Below are 23,025 nucleotides of genomic sequence, written 5' to 3'. Positions count from 1 at the left end.
TTTAGATTTTCTCAACAGAAAATGCCACCAAAAATCTCGCTCTTCCTTTGGAAGACTTAACTGAAATCCCATTTTCCAATAGGCAAATGTTCTGTTCAAAATTTTTCAAACAGTTCTAAATGTAAACTCCCCAGGGCAGGGAATGTGTCTTATGTGTTTGGAAAATGGCTAGTGCGTTTTGGGTGCTACTCAACACAAATTACAAATACTGTTGGCAGTGAGCAGTATAGGACCTATGAGACATAGTTGAGCAATTCCAGTTCTATCCAGTAGGGAGCAGTGGTGTATGCACATGCTCACCGGTTCCTTACATTATTCAAAGTATGTTCTTGGATCTTGTTTCCAACTTCAGAGTCCTGCAGTTTCAGTCTGGCAAATGTTGCTTGAGGAATTATCCTGGTGGGATTGGCTAAAAACCCTGGTTTGGTCAATTTCAGCTCTCCCCACTGGGTCCAAGTGCTTCTCCATCCACATAGACATCCTGCATCAGCAACACCTAAACAGTTGTTCCCATTTTCTGTATTTCAGGCCTGGGAAGAGTCTGCTGGGATAGTCTCTTTCCCGAACATTCAATTTTTAGCAAGTGAGGTTTCCAAACTTCTGACCAAAGAAATCAAGAAGAAGCTAAACGGCAAACCTGCAGGTAATAGCCAGAGGGCACATGGCCTGGGATGTGCTCAATCCTGTGTGTTTTGTGATCCAAATTTAACCATGAGCTGTAATGTATTATGCTATGCATTTAAGGAAAGGTGGGGAAACAGCAATAGAAAATACTAAGTCGGATCTTTAGCTGGTTTAAACTGGCATTGACTTCAATAGAGCGTCACTGATTTACACCAGCTGTGGCCCTGGCCCCATCTGTGCCAAGTTAACTTGCTTTGAACCATTTGCATTCCCTGTTTTCTGATCTACCTGGGGACAATTGTAATAACTCTTAGCATTTTATTTCTTAAATGTTTGTTCTGTCTTAAAAATAAAAACAAAAGATCATGAGCCTTGCGTTGCTTTCCCAGTGACCACTGTAAATTCCTTGAACTATTTGGTTGGCAGAGCTTATGAACTATGCTGGCATTGCCAGGGGAGGTTGTAAACTCCACGAACCAACTAATTTGCATTGCCTAACTGCTCACTTGGTGCCCCATCCAAAGCCTATTAAAGTCCTTCCACTGACATCAGTGGGCTTTGGGTCATGCCCTTAGTTAATGTAGCTTTGCTAGTTTCACCCAGTGCACTAAGAGTTGCTCAGTACAATGTTGTCAGCTTCCGTAATGGCACTGAAGTCTACTGTTGTGATGATAGAGGACGCTCGGCTGGCCGTGGGGCAGTTGCTGCAGCTGAAAGGGGAAGAGGAAGATGGCTGTGTGCTTCTGAGATCGGTGTACCTCCTCTCACAGATTGACTCGGTAAGAGAAAGCAAAAGTGCACCTTCTCCCTGTAAAGGCCCGGGAGCTAGAGGAGTGAGGCAGCCGCTCCAGTAACAGAACCCCCAGTTTTCAGTAAGTGAGTATTGTCTCCAAGGCTTTATCCTTGAGCATTAATGTGCAGAGGTTATACCAAAACGTTACTCCCCAAGCATAAAATCAAAGATAAGATGCCCAATGTGGGTTACAAACTGGCCTTCAGTGAAAAGACAGGGGAGTTCTGCCCCACTCTGCCTGCCAGGCAGCTGTTTTTGCTCAGTTCCCCTGAATCGGCTTCAGTCCTGCTTTATTATTCCAAGCTATACACCTAGGGGAGACCTGAGCAGGGAACTAGCGATCTGCTGCAGACATGCTTGGAGTCTGCACCCTTTCACCCTGAAGAATCCTAAAGCACTTTGCAAGCTGTCTACATACAGCAGCACTGGAATGCAGCCACCTCTGGAGTGGAGGATGGCAGCAGCACTGCACAACAACAGGGGAGGGAGAAAATCTGGCCCAGGGTTCCATTGCAAAGCCTGTTTCCTATGAAAAGAGCCATGTGACAGTTGATGTCCATGCAGCCCAGACAGGTGTCTTTTCATCCAAATATATGAAATTAAATCTTACACACAGCTGTTAAAGAACATTATCTATGTAACTGAGAGAGGCCCTTTAGACTGATTTATTGGTAGAGGCACGGTGTGATAGTTGCAGTGAGATCTGTGCTCTTCATACAGTTTAAAAGTTTGATATTTCATATAGCACAAGATGTCTTTAAGCTTTGTACACTACCCAACCCCTCCTCTATTTAGCTTGTTTCTGATCATTTCCCTGTAAGCTGAAGCAGCCACACTGTTACTTCCTCATTCCTGCGGTTGATTAGTTAGTACAAGGACTTTCTGGAGAAGGGAGGAAATTAATTCATTAGTGCCAGAAAAGTCAAGTCTCTTGGAAAGGTTGCCTCTTACTTTTAATCATGCTTTTTCTAAAATGTATGTGCAATGACTCAGCAGGTTGCAAACATGCAGTCATCACAGTCCTCTGCTAAACTGCATACATGCTGCTCCTGGCTTAGCATCACAGATCTCAGTTGCTATAGTCTGTTCCCAGTGGCTAAAGATGAGGCAGACACTGATATGAGCAGCTAGTCAGACTGCGGGTTGGATCCCTTGCATGACTCCACTACAGACTTCCTAGTGCAGGACATTTCAGGTGTCTGTATAGGCTCGGAGGAGCCATAAACACAGAATGTGGGACAGCCTAGTCAGGTAGCTTGTAGGAGGTCCAGTCAGGATGCCTGCTGCCCCATAGCAGGTACTGCCCAGCTACATGATCTTGTCACTATGATGCACGCTGTCTAGGACTTTCGAGTGACAGCAGGGATAGGATGCAGGAGTCCCGAGGCTGCAGGGTGAATGGATAGAAACTCAGGGAGAAGTACAACAGTCATTGTGTTTGATGTTTTTTCTATTCAGGGGACACTGTGGAACATCATCAAATCCGGCCTTCCGGTTGCTCTGATGCAGTGCCTGTACCTTTTCTTCACCTTTCCTTTGGAGAAAGCCAGTGATGGAGGGACAAGGGAGGAGGACGAGCAAGTTCAGGAGATGTTTGTTCAGGTAAGGGATCCCCTCTAGTACTCCTTGGTTTTGAGCACTCAGGGACCCTGGAAGAGGAATGGATGCTGGTGCTCATTCAGACTTTGGAATGGAGTTTATCAGTTTATCATGCTAAACCAGACATGTGTGGATTGTGCTGTTCTTTCCAATACTAGCCTGAAACTTTTCTGTCCAAAAGTTTCAGTTTTCCCATGCTTTGAACCAGCTTGAAATGAACATTTTTCTTTCGAATCGACATTTTGACTTAAAATGTCAGTTTGTTTTGTTTTTTAAAAACAATGTGACATTTTAAATTGAAACAAAAATGTGTTTCTACATATCAGCTCAAAACGAGTCTTCATGCTGATATTTCCCATAGGAAAATCCAAAGTTTTTCATCAGAATTTACCCATTCCTGTGAAAAACGTTGCTTTGGCTGAAGCCACATTTCTCCTTGGGAAATGTGCTGCATGAGAAGTTCTGAGCAGCTCTGTGTCAGAGCCTGCTTGTTAAGTTGCATGAGTTTCCTAAAAAAAATGTTTGCAGAGTTGTAGTAGTTGTAGTGGTCCTAGGAAATGAGAGAGACAAGGTGGGTGAGGTAATATCTTTAATTGGACCAACTTTTGTTGACGGAAGAGACTGAGACAAGCTTTTGAGCTACTAGAGCTTGTCCCTCTCTTGTCCACCAAGAGAAATTGGTCCAATAACAGCAGGGCCGGATTAAGACCTTTAGAGGCCCTAAGCACTGAAAAGATTATGGTGCCCCCCCATATGTAATTCAAAATAAAAACAATACTATATCGTAAAATAAAATTTTATTTTTCAAAATGACACAGAACTTACATGTATGCTGAAATTAAAATAGCTTCTTTCTAGATTTTCTGATTGCAAAATTCTGGATAAGTTCATCGAAGCTGACTCGAGGAAGCATGTCCGCTTCCATACACAATAGGGAAAGTGAATCAAGTCTGTCCTGACACATTGTTGTTCTCTGAGGGTTTTTTATTCTTTTCAGCTGAGAAAAAGAGTGTTCTGCGGAGCAGTTAGTAATCATCAATGTTAGAAAAATACGTAGTGCGATCTCTACATTTGGAAATACACATTGTATTCCGTCTTTCAATATTGTGTCATGAAGATCAATGTGACTGAATTTCATTTTTCCTGTTTCATTAAACTTTGCACGCATATAACAGTGGAACTGCCGTACTTCTCCACAGAGATTCATGTTCAAGTCAACAGGGTATGAGTCAACTAGCTTTTGGGAACCTTGTGAATATTGTTCGTCAGATAAGTCCATATAGTTTAGAGAAGAAAATCTACTTGATACTTCTTTGTACACTTCAACTCTCCTCTTCATATGAGCTTCCAAGTGTATCAATTATAGCGTAGTAAGTAGATACGCAACATTTGTCTCTAGGATTCAATGCTGTTTCTGTTGCACTGCTATCATTTGCTTGTTTTTTTCTGATTCGCTTGCGGGACTGGGCTTCTTTGTAGTTAGTATCAGGCAAGATATCTTTTGATATGTCTTCAAATCTTTCAAAATCATTCCTCAAAGTGTGTAAGTGGTCTGCTAATGATTGACAGAGGTCTGCACATGTTTCCAAATCCAATTCTTTTTCTTGGAGACCTTGACTTGTGTGGTAAAAGCGTTGTAAAATTTCATTCCACATGGTCAACATGAATACAAACTCTAGTTTTTGCATCTTGTTTGCAATGTTTTCTGCCTCTCGTATAGTTTCTCCCTTTTGTGATTGGTCTTCAACTATACTTTCTAATGCATCCATATGCCCAAATATGTTTTAAGAACTGCCCATCGGTGTGTTGAGGCAGAGAAAAATGTATAAAGTAACTGGACTGTTGAGAAAAACCTTACTGCCACCGGACAACAATCAACAGCACTGCGGCCAACAAGATTGAGAGAGTGGGCAGCATAGTATGAATATGGCATATTTGTTCTGTTCTAAAAGCTTCTTCTGCATTCCTTAATAACGCCCTGACATGTTGGCAGCATTGTCATAAGATTGACCTCTGCACTTTGAGAAATCTATTTTGCAAACTTGGCACAGATAATGCAGTACTTGATTTGCCATTTCTTCACCAGTGTGGCTTTTCAAATTGAGGAATGTTATAAATCGTTCAACTGGTTTTCCATCTGTGGGAGACACATATCTTAGTACAATACTCAATTGATCAATATGTGAAAGATCAGGTGTTGAGTCGACAGATAAACTGAAGTACCCAGCAGTACTTATTTCATCCACAATAGCTGAACGAACTTTGTCACTCATTAGACCAATGAGTTCATCACATATTGTCTTGGATAAGTATGATGGGTTACCTTTGCCAGCATTCCCATATTTTGAGATATGGCCTGCTAAAAAATGGGTCAAACTGAGCCACAAGCTCCAACAATCCCAAGAAATTTCCATTCTGCAATGATCTGAATGTGTCATTTGATCCCCGGAAAGGCAGACCACATTCAGCTAATGTTTGAATAACAGCTATAACACGCTGCAAGACATGTTGCCTGTATTCATGCTCCCCTTTAATTTGTTCTTCCAATTTTTGTGTCAATCCAAAGCCCTGTCTTCGATTTAAATATGTCAACATTGAATCTCTGTGAGTAGTGCTATTTTCATGTTGTTCAATTAAAACAGTATTCCACCAGTCACTAAATCCATCTGCAGCAAACCGGGATGTTGAAGGTTTATATGCAAAAAGTTTGCAAACAAAACAGTACACAGACCCTGTTGATGGTGAATACAGTAGCCATTCTCGAGTGTATTTCTCACCATTCGCTTTCATGCCGAAAAATATTTTTTGTGGACAATATCTTGTTTGTTTGCCATTGGTAAAAGTCTGACGTGATTTCTCAAATGGCCCAGGGCGGTGTTGACAGTCATTTGGTCCACAATCTACCCAGTAAGCTACATCATCGGTACTGAAATCAACCCACATACCAGGATCTTTTCTCCTATTATTTATAGCATGAGCAGGTTCAGTCTCTGACAAATCCACACCTTCTAGAACAATGTCTGTTTTACCACCAGGAGTAGGATGATCAGTTACAGTCTCTGATTTCCTCGCATTATTTCGATCTACGTTAGTAGGACGCCCCCCTGATTTAGGTGGGGATAAGTAATAAAAAGAAAACAGAAAAACAGGGGAAGAGTGTGTAGTGGAGTGTAAGGAAGTCTAACAAAATTCTGATTTTTCCCATGATGACTACTTCAATGCTTTTTTTGAAATATCAAATATCAAATTTAAAAAAAAAATCTCATTTTTTTTGGTGCCCCCTGCTTTGCTGGTGCCCTAAGCATGTGCTTAGTCTGCCTATTGGGTAATCCAGCCCTGAATAACAGATATTACCTCACCCATCTTGTCTTTCATTTCCTGAAAAAGGGTACTGTTTTAGTCTTGTTTAGATTTGCTTTTGACTGCAGTGATATAAGTGTACTGTTGGCTGTCCCAGAACTCAGCAGGCTGCATGGCTGTACCGTGAAACCCATGGGAACCATATTCTAGGCTAGGGGTGGGCAAACTTTTTGGCCCGAGGTCCACATTGGGGTTGCAAAACTGTATGGAGGGCCGGGTAGGGAAGGCTGTGCCTCCCCAAACAGCCTGGCCCCTGACCCCTCCCACTTCCTGCCCCCTGACTGCCCCCCTCAGAACCCCTGACCCATCCAACCCCTCCTGCTCTTTGTCCCCTAACCGCCCCCTCCCGGGACCCCCCCGCCCCTAACCACCCCCAGGACCCCACCCCCTATCCAACCCCCCTGCTTCCAGTCCCCTGACTGCTTTGACCCCTATCCACACCTCCGCCCCTTGACAGGCCCCCCGGGACCCCACACCTATCCACCCCCCCCGTTCCGTTCCCCGTCCCCTGACCTCTATCCATACCCCTGCCCCCTGACAGGCCCCCCCGGGACTCCCACGCTTATCCAACCCCTCCCCCCCCGTCCCCTGACTGCCCCTCGGGACCCTCTGCCCCTTATCCAACCCCCTGGCTCTGGCCCCCTTACCATGCCGCTCAGAACAGCAAGTCTGGCAGCCGCACCACCCGGCCAGAGCCAGCCACGCCGCTGCGCTGCTCGGCAGGAGCGTGCAACCCCGCCGCCCAGAGCGCTGCCCGCGCGGCAGCAACATGGCTGTGTCGGAGGGGGGAGAGGCCGGGGGCTAGCCTACCCGGCCGGGAGCTCACAGGCCAGGCAGGACGGTCCCGCGGGCTGTAGTTTGCCCACCTCTGTTCTAGGCATTTGGGGGGAGAGGGAGATGAAATCCAACAGCTGTTGGGTAGCATGTGAGTAGCTTTGATCTGGTGGGAGTCCAGGACTGGAAATCACACCTGCAGGAATCATTGGTTGCCTGAACTCACTAAGGTGGTGAGAGAGAGAGTAGGGAAGAAGCCAAGATTCCTGAACAGCCTATTCAGTCCTTTTGAAAAAGACCTTGGGACTTAATAGAGAGTGGTAACTTTCCATAGAATTTTTAAGCCATCCTATAGAATTCTAGAACAAGGGCTATTGTTCTCTGACGTTCTGTAGATTGTCTTAACAGCTCTAGAGAAAGGATCTCACTGTCTGTTAGATTCTATAGAGTTTGAGTAATATCCATGGAGCCCTATCGGTTTAATCACTGTCAAATTCAATAGGGCTTTTCCATAAGTACAGTTTGGACCCCTCCTTCATGAGCGATTAAAGGGTGTGAGCAGTAAAATTTCTCAATGGGCCAGAAGAGAAATCCAAAGGCTCCCTCTGGAATGGTACTTCATTGTGTCCATAGTGTGTTGCTGGCACAGGCTAGCCCAGAGTTTTGTGTTACACTGAATTACCATGCTGGTTCATTTCTCCCCTATGCACATTGGCTGAGATTTCCAATGCCAACATAAACACACAGCCCCCACTGAAGGTAAATGTTTGCTTTGAAAATCTCAGATATTGTTTAGAAATCTAAGTGACAGTAAAGCACATGACAGTGCTGACAATTGCGAGGGGTCTGAGTGATATCTTCTGACCAGCCCACAAAATAGGGCCTAATTCTGCAAAATGCCAAATGGCCTTAATTCCCATGGAAGCTAATGGGAGGAGACTAGGTCTGTACCTTGGACCTCCTGTAATGTAATACATGATATTTATTATGTGTCTGCCTTTTGTGTTCTATGTGCTTGGCTTAGAACCAGCAGTGAGCTGCATATAAGGTACAAGCAAGGGCAGGGAGAAGGTAGAAAGATGCCATCTATCCTGTATTAAGTATTGGGCCAGAGATCCTTACTAAATGTGATTAAGGAAGGGATAACTATTCTTAGATACTTGAAGGTGCAACAAGGGATTGTGTAGGTGCAGGAAAGATTTACATATTAAAACTAAGGAGAGGTTCTACTGGGCAGAAGACATTTCTTGAGGGATCACTTTTGCTTCCAGCCATGAGGTCTATGAGAGTTCCACCAGAACAATGACACTGTCAACCAATAAGCAGAGACCAGTGATAGTGGGAGACTGACCTTCCACTGGAGCTGGGACCAAGCTGTGGAACTCCCTGCTGCAAGAGATGAGAATGACCCTGGAACTGGCCAGTTACAGAAGAGAATGAAAATCTCATTCCATCAACTTATCTTTCCCTCCAATTTTTACACCTGCATGGCCCCCTACACACCTGAACTATAAACTAATAACGTTACATCTGCAGGCTGGGAATGAGGACAGATCTTCTTGTTCTGATGGTTAGATACTTGGGAGAGGCTCTGATGTTATGGCGATAGGGGCCATAGCAGTAACTAGTTACACAGCATAAAGTATTCAGCTGCTTTTGTTTTCAGTGGAACTGCATCCACTAATATAGGGTCAGATTTGACCTGATATATTCAAGCCTATGGAGCCCTAATATGCTTCCCAGAATTCTGCATTTAATTTGCATTACAACCAATTTTCTTTTCCAGACAATGCTCAACTTATACAGGGAGGAACAAGGTTTAGAGGAACTTCTGTCAGCTGCCGAGCTTCAGTCTCTAATTATAGCGACGGCCTCACTCTGGGACCAGTGCAACCTTTCGTGGAAAGCACCCACAGGCCGTGTGCTTCGGACAATTTCAAAGGCCCAGACCAAAACTGCCATCATGTACCTACAAGGTTTGGTTTTTCCTGAGCACCTGTGGAATGAATTCCTCCAAGAAAAATCGCACTTGGCTCAGGTTTCATTTCTACATTCCCCCAAGGGTCAATCACTTGAAAATGCATGAACTTCTAGACTAGAGCTCAATTTAGTGCTGGTGGGAACCTGGGAACTGAAGTCCTTTATTTATGCATAGAAGAGAAAGTTACAGGCAGCAGCATGTCATGTCCTGTCCCACTACCACCAAAGGTACCCAAGCCAAGAGATACATTAAAGAGTTACAAGTCACATGACCCCAGAGCCAATTTGCTTTTCTGGGGTTCCCCAGCATTCTAAATATTGCTCCCCTGATATTTGCATGGCACCTTGCTGAACTTTTGTCAGCTGCAGTGCCCAGTGCATTGGGGAATCCTGATTGGTTGCCAGTGATAGTTTGGCTTCTTCCTAGAGGGAATTTTCCATTATATTAGGGGTGTTTTCATCTTTAAAAAAATGCAAAGATTACTTATCTCCACCCTGCAAAAGAAAAAAACAATCAGGATAATTTATAATCAACATTCTGCCATCAGAACCTCCTCATAGGGTGTAAATGTGTTTTATTTTTTATGCAAAAGTCCCCAAACCTGGTTTCTTCATTCACACCACTTGTGAGATCAGGTCCTTGTGTAGTAAGAGGTAGTCCTGGCAGCAGGTGAGTTGTCTAAGAATTGCCAGCATGACCACACTTGGAAGCTGGGCTACTAGACTAAATGGAAAAGACCACTCAACAATGGTAGCTTCAGAGCAAAATGTATCCTCCTCCTCATTGTGCAAAACTATTAATCTCTATCTGAGAATATGTTATCATCTTAATACAAGATAATCTAATTATCCATCATCCATTTACCATGTATCAAAAGGGCTGGACTCACGGTATGTAGATTTCATTGGGGGCAGGTTTATGTTCATAAAGCTGCTTGCGTTTCTGTGGGTCAAACACAGAAATTTAATGGGAGTTGAGGAATGAACATTTTTTTTTAAAATTTTTTACTCTAATCTCTTAAGCCAGCAGTGTATTCCTGTATTCTGCTCCCCACCTCCCCAAATCTCTTTTCGCTGGAGAAGAGGAATTAACTGCCCCGTTTGATTGGGAAATGTAATTTCAAGCATGTTGTTACATTTTGTCTGTGATTTTGCAGTTGTTTGTAACATCAGGCTGTCAATACTAAACATGTGCTCTCATTTATTCACAGCTGCGGACTGCATGAAGATAGCCATTCAGAATCTATTCAAGTTGGCTGACACCTTGTCGGCTTCTGACATGTGTGAGGCAGTTAGCATCATCCTGTGTTTTGTGAAGGATTCCTATCCTATCTCCTCAGCTTTGCTTTTGGAGTTTGAAAATAATGATGGATACCAGCTCCTGGTAAAAATTTTACTTAGGTGAGTATGGAGTTTTCACTGGGTTTCTAGGGGTGATAAAGCATGGGCCTAATTAAATATAATTTTCAGAGGTGGTGATGGCTTGTTTTAAAATTTCAATTGCATTTTAGAAAGATCCAGGTAACATAGTGGGCAGGTGAAGCACTGAGGTGCTGGTAACAAAGGGTCTCATTTAGCAAACCACTAACAACACCGCACTGCTGTTTAAAGAGCGGAACCACAGCATAACTTCTCCCTTTGAAACCACAAGGGGAAGTGCCAATTGAAGAAGTTAGAGTAGAGGTGGGTTAGGGAATTACCGAAATTGAGACCCAGACCAGGTTTTGTTCATCAAACACTAATATATGGATAATATCAGGAGAGACCTCAGCCAGACCCACTTTGCTCAGAAAGGCTCCCCTGGTCATGAACTCTTTATCCAGAGGAAGCATTTCACCTGATGGAGCAGATCTCTAAGTAAAAAGCTAAATCCAAATGGTCTGAGTTAAACAGGATGAAGTTTAACAAAGACAAATGCAAAGTGCTCCACTTAGGAAGGAAAAATCAGTTTCACACATACAGAATGGGAAGAGACAGTCTAGGAAGGAGTATGGCAGAAAGAGATCTAGGGGTTATAGTGGACCACAAGCTAAATATGAGTCAACAGTATGATGCTGTTGCAAAAAAAGCAAACATGATTCAGGGATGCATTAACAGGTGTGTTGTGAGCAAGACACGAGAAGTCATTCTTCCGCTCTACTCTGCTCTGGTTAGGCCCCAACTGGAGTATTGTGTCCAGTTCTGGACACTGCATTTCAAGAAAGATGTGGAGAAATTGGAGAGGGTTCAGAGAAGAGCAACAAGAATGATTAAAGGTCTTGAGAACATGACCTATGAAGGAAGGCTGAAAGAATTGGGTTTGTTTAGTTTGGAAACGAGAAGACTGAGAGGGGACATGATAGCAGTTTTCAGGTATCTAAAAGGGTGTCATGAGGAGGAGGGAGAAAACTTGTTCACCTTAGCCTCTAAGGATAGAACAAGAAGCAATGGGCTTAAACTGCAACAAGGGAGGTTTAGGTTGGACATTAGGAAAAAGTTCCTAACTGTCAGGGTGGTTAAACACTGAAATAAATTGCCTAGGGAGGTTGTGGAATCTCCATCTCTGGAGATATTTAAGAGTAGGTTAGATAAATGTCTATCAGGGATGGTCTAGACAGTATTTGGTCCTGCCATGAGGGCAGGGGACTGGACTCGATGACCTCTCGAGGTCCCTTCCAGTTCTAGCATCTATGAATCATGTCTAGGATTAATATGCTCATACCTGGACAAGACCCATGGGTTACTCTGGGTAGAGCTGGGCAACATTTTTTGACCAAAACTTTTTTTGGTGAAAAATGCAGATTTGGCAACACTAAAACATTTCACAAAACGTTGATTTTGCCAAATTGTTTGTCAGGATAAAACCTTTTAAAAAAAAATTTGGAAAAAAAAATGAAAATGTCATCAACATTTATGATACATTTTGATTTTTCTGTTCAAGATGAATTTTTCTTTTAAATTTCTCTCTTTTTTTTACAATTTAAAAATGTAAAAAAAAAAAAAAGGCTCAAAATTGAAACAAATTGTTTTGTTTCAGGTTGAAAGAAATGTTTATTTCGACCTGAAACAATTTTTTTTTAAATGGGCTCCATGGATATTACTCAAAAAAAAAAAAATGAATAAATTGCTTCAGAATTTCCACAAAACCAAAAAAAATCCATCATTTGCCCGCCTCTAATCTTGGGTCAAAACACAAAGCAGTTTTGTCTGCTATTTCCACTATTATTGCACTCTTTATTAAGACCCTGAGTTTACTACATCAACAGCCAGTGGAATAACCGTGAACCAGTTTCCCCAAAAGCATTGAGCAGTCTTGTTCCCACAGGTATAGTACTCAAGTTAAGAGAGTCCCTCCAGACTTTACCATCCAGCATAGTTTCCACCATAGCTGCCAGCCTCTCCTCCCTCCCCCTCCCCTAGCCCCCCACTAGTGAAGGCCTTGTCTGCACCAGAAATACAGCTTGTCCAGGTAACTCTCCAGAAGAGTTCTGGTGCTATAACTTGTACCAGTTCCCCAAATAAAATAACTATGTCTATAGTAGGGCTTTTGCCAACCTAGCTAAATTGGTTAGGGGGGCAATTTTTTCACCTTCTTAACTGACTGAGCTCTACCAGCAGAAAAGCACAGACTAGCCCTGAGAGGCAGAAAAACCTGCATTTTATAGGGCTCCAGACTCCTTTCCTTCCCAGCATTCTTTGCCAAACCGGGATTGACAGGCAGGCCTCCCAGCCTTTCCCCACTCTTTCAGTGAGCGAGCTTCCTGTATGCTGATATCCTGAACCTGTTCTGTGGGTAAGGACAAATCTTCCAGGTCCCGTTTCCCGCTTTTTTCTCTTAAAACCAGACACCAGTGTCATGCTGTCTGGACTGGCTCATGACCGTGAACGCCTACCTCAAAGCAGACTGTCAAAAACAGACAGACACCTCAAACCACTGGTGTGTCCTACAGTTAGATTTCACCAAGCCAGTAACAAAGGTGAACTCCTGGATCATTGTAATAGTCTCACCATGGAGTCACAGATAGCCCCCTGAGACTCTCCAGTCTGTCTTGCCATGCAAGCAAGCTGGACTTAGTGACAAATAGTCATGTACACCAAAAATCACACACTATTCAGTTTGTTTCCAGTCCCAAGAGACCAGTCACTTACCCCACATCAATTGGTACCCTAGATCTTACACCAAAGGCAACGCTTGTATTCAATCCCATAATAAACTATCTAAAGGTTTATTAATTAGGAAAAAGAAATGAGAGTTATTTGCAGGTTAAAGCAAGCAAACATACTGTGGTGAACTGCATTCAATTAGGGTGAACTGCAAAGAATGGGGCAGACGTATTCAGGGTGTACCAGCATAGCTGGGACCTCAGTCTTGCGACTCAACTTCCCCCGATGAAGCTTAAGCAGATCTGAGATGACAGAATCAGGACCCAAGGATCTTTTATAAAATGTTATGTTCTCTTTGACAAGTTGAAGTTCCTCGGGGAACAAAGGTAATTTAGGATGACTTAGCTATACAAATTAACATAAGGCCATTGGCTTGTTCCTCCACTATTCACAGATGATTTTCTATACATTTCAAAGAGAGATGAATACAGAGATATCCCATGTTTACAATTTATTTAAATTTTAGGATGTTCTTTTGATCTCTGAATTATCAGAATACAGCATAGACAGGGACTGTTGATTACATTGTAATACATACTCATACATATGTAAATACACAAAACACAACCATTACCTTCCCACATGTCTTTAAGGGTCGAATTTGAGTAATTTATTTTGCAGGATGTTTAATCCTTTCTAGCCATGCATCACAGATACACACAAATGAGTTGCAATCTAAATCCTAAGAGTGACAGTGTTGTAGTGATCTGTCAATTCAAAGAGTCTTTCAGGGTAGACCCAGGAAGTAACCCCTGGGGATCTCTGGCTTCAGTTTGCTGTCTCTGACCCTGGGAGATTTCCTGTGTGTCTGTTTTTATTTCCTTCATTCAGCCCCCAAGTCCATAGGACAAGCTTCCTTGCACCTAGCATTTCCAAAGGGTGATGGGACCATTAACCAATCCTTTGTATTGCGATATTCCTTGATGACCTGTCTGATTTTGATTGTTCTTTTGGACAGGCAGGGGGAAACACTCTTCCCATCTGAGTTCACAAGTTTAGAGCAAACATTTTCAATGTTATAAAGCAAAACTTACATATTTCCTTACAGCATGGCATACAAACATTACAAATAAGATTAATACGTGTGGCCACTTATGAATGTTCTATAGAGTCTAAACACTAAATACATTCTTATAAAACCAATACCTATTTTGCGCAACACTAATACATAAGTGACCTGGTCTGGTCTCCAGCTATGAGTTCGTCTGTTCTTAGCTAATGCCTGCAGCCTTGGCAAGAGCTGCCACCCGGCCTGCCAGTGTCACAACCAGCTCCCCCCTACCCCCCATTGAAAACCCTAGAAGGGGAAAAGATGGTCTTTTATTCCCTGAGGATTTTCTAATTCCTAATGATAGCTTGTTCTGGCAAACATACCTGTGCACAAATAGGTTTGAGGAGAAAGATTGCACTAGTCCCAATCATAAGAGCACTGGACGTAACGACATGATATATGGCTGACTGCTTTTCATCACTTGCTCTTTCTCCCTTTGATCTAAGCTACTGCGAATCTGGGAGATGTTTGGAACCAGCCTATGGTTTAACAGAGACTTCAATCCACTATCCATGTGTCTAATCCCATATGGATAGCATACATCTCAGATTAAACAATGTCTTCCCCTTCCAGTGGGCCCATGGGTCTGTAAATCTCAGGCAGTTTTGTAGAAACTAAAGAATTATATATGTTTATGGTTTATATTTTGCTAATTGTGTTTCCTTTTTTATTTTATTTTTAAGTACAGGGCTAACATTCTGAGTTGGATCTCTAGAGCTGTCTGAAATATTCTGAATTTTGATTTTTTTTAAATTATAAATTTGTTAATTTTGACCCAAAAATCAGGATATATTTTTGGTGAAAAATTTCCCTTTTTCCAACTGGTGCTGTGGATTGCACTTCTAGTGGTACATGTAATGGGACTTAATTTCAATATTGGCTAGTCTCCTCTTGCAGTCGCTTATTGACCTCATCCCTTTAATTATCTGGTTCAGTTTGTAGTTCTTCCCCTGATCCAACTGTGGAGTTAGTCAAACTGTCAGATTGTCTGGAGAGCAATTCAGTTCAATCAGTCGTCCAATCAGTGCAACAGAAAGCATAACAGATTACTGTGGTGGAAGGATCCGGGGGGGAGGGAGAAAAGTGAGAAATTGTTACTTCAGTATCTGGTGTCCCTGTAGAATGGGTTCATAAAAGGACCTGGTTATTGTAAATATTACTGAGCCACAAGCATATGACTACATACCCCGGCCTTTGTTTTTAGGTGGGAGGGATCTCCGCACAGTGAAGGAGACCACCATGTCGAAGAGGTGCTGGATCTACTGACTTGCCTCACAGTCTGTGGGAAAACTGAACTGAAAGTTTCTGGCAACATTACACATCCTCAGCTACCGCACTTTGATTTTGAACAGACACAATCCTCTGGTACTGTATATACACATACAAATATTAGTGTGGGCTTAGCATGGGAAAATAAATCATTACGCACAGCATGTGCATGACAGAGAAGAAAATGTACATGATCGCATGTGTGCACCTGCAGTGCTAAGGTTACATCTACATTGTGACCAGGGGTATGAATGGCAGCTCATGCCTGGTTTAATGGCTGCTAGTTTGCTAAAAATGGAAGTGAGAACTGTGTGATGTGGGATTCAGCGTGAGTTGCACAAGCCTGCCTGACGCCCCCGGGGTACGTACTTGCTTGTGCAGCTGGTGCTGAGGCCCGGGCACTGCATCCTCACTTTTATTTTTAGCAAGCTAACTAGAGTACAGCTAGCATGGGTACATCTACACAAGCTGCCATTCACACTGCCAGCTGCAATGGAGAGGTGCCATAACCCACATGGCATGGATAACACAGTCAGTACAGCTGGCTGGGAAATGGGCAAAATATCATGTAAATGTTCAAAATCATTTACAATATTTCTTTAAAAAAATCATTCTATCAGCATAGTCACATAGTGGGACTGTTTAAAAAAAATCACTTTTGAAAACGTTCTTATTTCTAAGTCTTAATTGTACTGCCCCAAGGCATCCCAGTGGGGACTTATGCAGATGTGTAAGTGTTTGCAAGATGCCGGGCCTAAAAGGATACATGGAAAATTTGATGAAAACTTAGCAAACCAACAATTTTTCATAAAAAAATGCTGACGTAAGAAAAGGGTAGCTTTGCAATGAGGATTTTCCATCCAAAACATTTCTATTGTCTCTAAACGCAGTTTTTAACCTGTTCTGATTAGTAATTTGGTACTGCCTGTGGACCACCCACAAAGTCCCTGATCTGAACAGCTTACAGTCTAAATAGACAAGACATGCCCAGCGTGGAGGAAGGGGTAGAACCTACAGTGGGATCAGTGGGATGGTTTCCTAGCACCATGCTGGCATCACTATTTTTATTTTTGTTTAAATTTTGTGGAGTGGGGTTTGGTTGGGAGGGGACTAGCTAAGCTCAGAGGCCAGGGGAGGGAGGGAGTGGGACAGGGCAAGGGAAAAGAGGCTGTGGATGGGAGGTGGAGTGAGACCTAGGTGCAGAGACTGGGAATTAGAAGGCAGGAGGGGCCAGGAGCAAACAGCAAGTCTGCACAGGACAGAGAATGTCTGGAGTCAGACCTGTAGAAAACACTTTCATGGCATCCGCCGTGCCTGCCAGTCCTTCCTGCGGTACTCACTGAGGCTGCTCTTGTGCCTGCTTCTGCCAACTTCAGTTTCTCTGGCCCCTGGGGCCGGCTCCTCCCTGGAAATTTTTCTTCCCCAAGCCCACGTGGCTCAGGGGAGTTGGGGTACTGCATAAAGTTATGATGTGGGTCACCCCTGCACAGTTCTGGGTCCTGAGGATGATCAGGAGAGGGGTGTTCCCACTTTTTCCCTGTTCCCCATTCTCCAATACTTGCTGAGATTGCATCTGTGTCTGACTTGTGCTCTTACATATGCCTTAATAGTGCAGATAGGGCGTCTGTATTGGGCTTGAGATAAGCGTGGTTAAAATGATCTGGCTTGATTTCTGTTTCTCAGGAATGACAGTGAAAAACCTCCAGGCTTTTCAGGTGTTGCAGTCCATCTTCCAGAAAACCAGCGATCTGCACCTCTGTAGGAGAATCTTACTGGCTATAAAAACCATGTGGGCCTGGGACACAATGAACTTCTTCTTCCTGGAATGGACGCTACAGCCCATCTCCCAGTTCACTGACATCATCCCCCTCAAACCGCACCTGGTTCAGATACAGTTCTTCCAGCTGGTGGAATCAGTGGTGCTAGAACTGTCCTACATCCCCCATGAAATCCTGAAGAAGGTTGAGTGTTTGATAAAGGAGAACTTGGTGCTGTCCTGCACCATAGCTGCTCTGCGGTGCCTTCACAGCATCACCAAGAGGGACTTGCTCTTCACTGACATATTCAGAGACTCTGGGCTCTTGGGCCAGCTGCTGACTCAGCTGAGGAAGCAAGCCAAGATCCTGAGGAAGACAGGTACAGCTTGTTTCATTGGCAAGGAGTGGTGGGGCAGGCAGAGTTGTAGGAAAGAGATCTACACTGAGTGTGTAGAGAGGCCAGTGTTACATGCCAAGGTGCTAGAGTTTGTATGGAAGCTGCCTGGCCCTGGCTTAAATTCCTGAGCTGCTGATGCCACACCAAACTAGTTCCCTCCTGAAATCTGACTTTCTCCAGTTCCACTCATCATATGATGCAGCTTATGGGCTATGAATCAATCACAGGACTTAACCTCTCTCAGCAGTTTTGTCTCCAGTGGCAGCCATTAAAAAGGGGGCCCAAGTTACCAAAATTAGCGTCTCACTTTGGGTTCCTTGGGAGCCCAACTTGAGAGCCTGGGCTTGACTTTCACAGGTGCTGACTATTCTTGTTTCCAGTTAAAGTCACTGGAAGCTGTAGCACTCAGCCCCTCTGAAAATCAGGCTCAGGTTATCTCATCGTGGGCACAGCCAGGTCCCCGGAACACCCACGGCCACTCCCAGAGTTTCTTCCTAGGCACAGTTTTATTTTCCAAACAGAGAGGAAAACAACATGGGCATGTCCTCGGCTCCCTGGGGGTTTTCCCCTCTGCTTCTCTCAGTCCTTCCTGCTTAGGGCTCACTGCAATACTCTATTGACTGAGCACTGCCTCCCAGGGCTCTCTCCCAGAGGCCCTTTTCCTCACTGCCCCTCCTCCCAGGGGACTGTGGCAGCCTCTCCAAGGGAACTTACTGCTGTTCCTGCTCCCCCTTCCTTACTGACTGCCTGGCTTTTTATAGCCCCTCTTAATTGGCCAAACTGGAAGCATCTGTTCTAGACAGGGGAGCCAGACCCTAGGTCCTCAAGGAGCTAATAGAGGAAGTATCTGAGCCTCTAGCTATTATCTTTGGAAAATCATGGGAGACGGGAGAGATTCCAGAAGACTGGAAAAGGGCAAACATAGTGCCCATCTATAAAAAGGGAAATAAAAACAACCCAGGAAACTACAGACCAGTTAGTTTAACTTCTGTGCCAGGGAAGATAATGGAGCAAGTAATTAAGGAAATCATCTGCAAACACTTGGAAGGTGGTAAGGTGATAGGGAATAGCCAGCATGGATTTGTAAAGAACAAATCGTGTCAAACCAATCTGATAGCTTTCTTTGATAGGATAACAAGTCTTGTGGATAAGGGAGAAGTTGTGGTATACCTAGACTTTAGTAAGGCATTTGATATGGTCTCGCATGATATTCTTATCGATAAACTAGGCAAATACAATTTAGATGGGGCTACTATAAGGTGGGTGCATAACTGGCTGGATAACCGTACTCAGAGAGTTGTTATTAATGGTTCCCAATCCTGCTGGAAAGGCATAACAAGTGGGGTTCCGCAGGGGTCTGTTTTGGGACCGGCTCTGTTCAATATCTTCATTAACGACTTAGATATTGGCATAGAAAGTACGCTTATTAAGTTTGCGGATGATACAAAACTGGGAGGGATTGCAACTGCTTTGGAGGACAGGGTCATAATTCAAAATGATCTGGACAAATTGGAGAAATGGTCTGAGGTAAACAGGATGAAGTTTAACAAAGACAAATGCTAAGTGCTCCACTTAGGAAGGAAAAATCAGTTTCACACATACAGAACGGGAAGAGAGTGTCTAGGAAGGAGTACGGCAGAAAGGGATCTAGGGGTTATAGTGGACCACAAGCTAAATATGAGTCAACAGTGTGATGCTGTTGCAAAAAAAGCAAACATGATTCTGGGATGTATTAACAGGTGTGTTGTGAGCAAGACACGAGAAGTCATTCTTCCGCTCTACTCTGCTCTGGTTAGGCCTCAGCTGGAGTATTGTGTCCAGTTCTGGGCACTGCATTTCAAGAAAGATGTGGAGAAATTGGAGAGGGTCCAGAGAAGAGCAACAAGAATGATTAAAGGTCTTGAGAACATGACCTATGAAGGAAGGCTGAAAGAATTGGGTTTGTTTAGTTTGGAAAAGAGAAGACTGAGAGGGGACATGATAGCAGTTTTCAGGTATCTAAAAGGGTGTCATAAGGAGGAGGGAGAAAACTTGTTCACCTTAGCCGCTAAGGATAGAACAAGAAGCAATGGGCTTAAACTGCAGCAAGGGAGGTCTAGGTTGGACATTAGGAAAAAGTTCCTAACTGTCAGAGTAGTTAAACACTAGAATAAATTGCCTAGGGAGGTTGTGGAATCTCCATCTCTGGAGATATTTAAGAGTAGGTTAGTTAAATGTTTATCAGGGATGGTCTAGACAGTATTTGGTCCTGCCATGCGGGCAGGGGACTGGACTCGATGACCTCTCTAGGACTGGAAGGGACCTCGAATCTATGAATCTATTAATCTAGGTACAAAAGGAACACTGACAGAAAGGTTAGAAGCTGGCTTCACTACAGGGGCAGAGTTAAGGTTGTTTGGGTGCTTTAATTATGCGTTTTCAGACTTTAAAATGTTTGGCCTCCTTTTAAGTATCACCTTAATTCTGAATTTCCTGGGTTAGTAACAATTTGGTTTTTGATCACTACTATATTCTTTAATGTATTTTCATCCTTAAGTCACTGACATGTGCTCTGTGCCTTAATGAAGAGTTTTGTCTGGGAATGGAAGGAGGTTCTGATTATTCTGCTAGTTGAAAAGACAATATGGACATATCTATCATAGGTCCCTTTACCATACTGCCTGAGCACCTCACAGTCTTTACTGTATTATACTCACAGCATCCCAGTGTTTTAGAGCAGAGCTATTATTCCCATTATACAGATGGGGAACTGAGGTGCAGAGAGACTAAGTGGCTTAGCCAAGCTCACACAGGAAGTCTGTAGCAAAGCAAAGGTATTGAACCCAGGGCTCCAGAGTTCCAGGTTAGCACCCTAACTATTGGACCATCTTTCCTCTCTCTCAGTATTTTATCAGGTGCTGTAGGTTTCATGTAGACTGTGCCAGCATTCATGGGAGTCGTATTTGCTGAACACTTGTGCTGAGAGGAATTCTAGTTACCAGTAACCAGGTGTCTTGTGGGATATTTTGGGGAAACTCTCTTTGTTTTGTATATGCAGCCGGGACCCAAGCACCCTGTCTGGAACAAGGCACCGAGAAAGAGCTAACCTGTGTGATGCTGAAGATGGTTGCTGCCCTTGTCCTGGGATCTGTGAGGAACGCTGGTAAGAGAAGATGATGTTTCAACTGTCATACCATCGCCTCCGTGATACTTGGTATTAGATGGCCTGGGTACAGCATAATGAGCATCTGACTCCCTGCTTCTGTTTATGTTTTATTCAGAAATCATGTTGGATAGCCAGGAATGTAGCAATAGCCATATTGCATCAGGTCATTGGTCCATCCACTCTGGCTCCCGTCTTCCAGCTGTGGCCAAAACCTAATGCGTAAGAACATAAGAACGGCCATACTGAATCAGACCAATGGTCCATCTAGCCCAGTATTCTGCCTTCTGACAGTGGCCAATGTCAAATGCTTCAGAGGGAATTAACAGAACACTGCAGTTATTGAGTGATCCATCCTCTGTTGTCCAGTCCCAGCATCTAGCAGTCAGAGAATTAGGGACACCCAGAGCATGGGGTAGCATCCCTGACCATCTTGGCTAATAGCCATTGATGGACCTATCCTCCATGAACTTATCTAGTTCTTTTTTAAACCTTATTATACTTTTGGCCTTCACAACATCCCCTGACAACAAGTCCCAGAGTTTGACTGTGCATTGTGTGAAGAAGTACTTCCTTTTGTTTGTTTTAAACCTGCTGCCTATTATTTTCATTGGGTGACTCCGGTCCTTGTGTTACATGAAGGAGTAAATAACACTTCCTTATTCACTTTCTCTACACCAGTCATGATTTTATAGACCTCTATTATACCCCCCTCTTAGTTGTCTCTTTTCCAAGCTGAAAAGTCCCAGTCTTATTAATCTTTCCTAATATGGAAGCTGTTCCAAACAGCTAATCATTTTTGTTGCACTTTCCTGTACTTTTTCCAATTCCAATGTATCTTTTTTGAGATAGTGAGACTAGAACTGTGCTCAGTGTTCAAGATGTGGGTACACCATGGATTTATATAGTGGCATTATGATACTGTCTTACTATCTGTCCCTTTCCTAATGGTTCCTAGAATTCTGTTAGTTTTTTTGACCGCCGCTGCATGCTGAACAGATGTTTTCAGAGAACTATCCACAATGACTCCAAGATCTCTTTCTTGAGTGGGAAAAGCTAATTTTGAACTCATCATTTTGTATGTATAATTGGGATTATGTTTTCCAATGTGTACTACTTGGAATTTATCAACATTGAATTTCATCTGCCATTTTGTTGCCTAGTCATCCAGTTTTGTGAGATCACTTTATAACTCTTCACAGTCTGCTTTGGACTTAATTATCTTGAGTAATTTTGTATCGTCTGCAAACTTTGCCACCTCACTGTTTACCCATTTTTCCAGATCATTTATGAATATATTGAACAGCACTGGTTCCAGTACATATTCTTGGGAGACACTTGTATCTATGTCTGCAATGTGAAAACTGTCCATTTATTCCTGCCCTTTAGTTCCGGTCTTTTAACCAGTTACTGATTTATGAGAGGACCTTCTCTCTATTCCCATGACTGCTTACTTGGCTTAAGAGCCTTTGGTGACGGAACTTGTCAAAGGGTCTCTGAAAATCCAAGTACACTATGTTCACTGGATCACCCTTGTCCACATATTTCTTTACCCTCACAAAGGATTCTAATAGATTGGTGAGGCATGATTTTCCTTTACAAAAGTCATGTTGACTCTTCCTCAAGAAATTGTGTTAATCTATGTATCTGATAAATCTGTTCTTTACTATAGTTTCAACCAATTTGTCTGGTACTGAAATTAGGCTAACTGGCCTCTAATTGCCAGAATCGCCTCTGGAGCCTTTTAAAAAAATCCACATTACAATAGTTATCCTCCTGTCATCTGGTACAGACACTGATTTAAGTGCTACGTTATATACAAGTTAGTAGTTCTGTAATTTCACATTTGAGGTCCTTCAGAACTCTTGGGTGAATACCATCTGGTCCTGGTGACTCACTACTGTTTAGTTTATCAATTTGTTCCAAAATCTCCTCTTCTGACACCTCAGTCTGGGACAGTTCTTCAGATATGTCACCTAAAGGGAATGGCTCAGGTATGGGAACCTCCCTCACATCCTCTTCAGTGAAGACGGATGCAAACAATTCATTTAGCTTCTCCACAATGTCCTTGTCTTCCTTGAGTGCTCCTTTAGCACCTTGAGCCTCCAGTGGCCCCACTGATTGTTTGGCAGGCTT

The 23,025-nt window shown here is 43.3% G+C and overlaps 1 protein-coding gene across 1 annotated transcript in view; it reads left to right on the top strand.

Moving 5' to 3' along the window:
- The window catches only part of WDFY4 (WDFY family member 4), a 234,004-nt gene that overhangs the window by 16,404 nt on the left and 194,575 nt on the right, over positions 1-23,025 (top strand). Inside the window, exons 2-9 of the mRNA XM_065407457.1 lie at positions 529-643; positions 1,300-1,403; positions 2,876-3,019; positions 8,937-9,126; positions 10,342-10,531; positions 15,529-15,689; positions 17,277-17,729; positions 20,785-20,889. Coding sequence (XP_065263529.1) covers positions 529-643; positions 1,300-1,403; positions 2,876-3,019; positions 8,937-9,126; positions 10,342-10,531; positions 15,529-15,689; positions 17,277-17,729; positions 20,785-20,889 — 1,462 coding nt within the window. The remainder of the gene's footprint in view (positions 1-528; positions 644-1,299; positions 1,404-2,875; positions 3,020-8,936; positions 9,127-10,341; positions 10,532-15,528; positions 15,690-17,276; positions 17,730-20,784; positions 20,890-23,025) is intronic.

Source organism: Emys orbicularis, chromosome 7, assembly GCF_028017835.1.
Source record: "Emys orbicularis isolate rEmyOrb1 chromosome 7, rEmyOrb1.hap1, whole genome shotgun sequence".
NCBI classification, from domain to species: Eukaryota; Metazoa; Chordata; order Testudines; family Emydidae; genus Emys; species Emys orbicularis.
The sequence above is the reverse complement of the archived record's forward strand: the minus strand, read 5'-3'. Positions and strand labels throughout refer to the sequence as shown.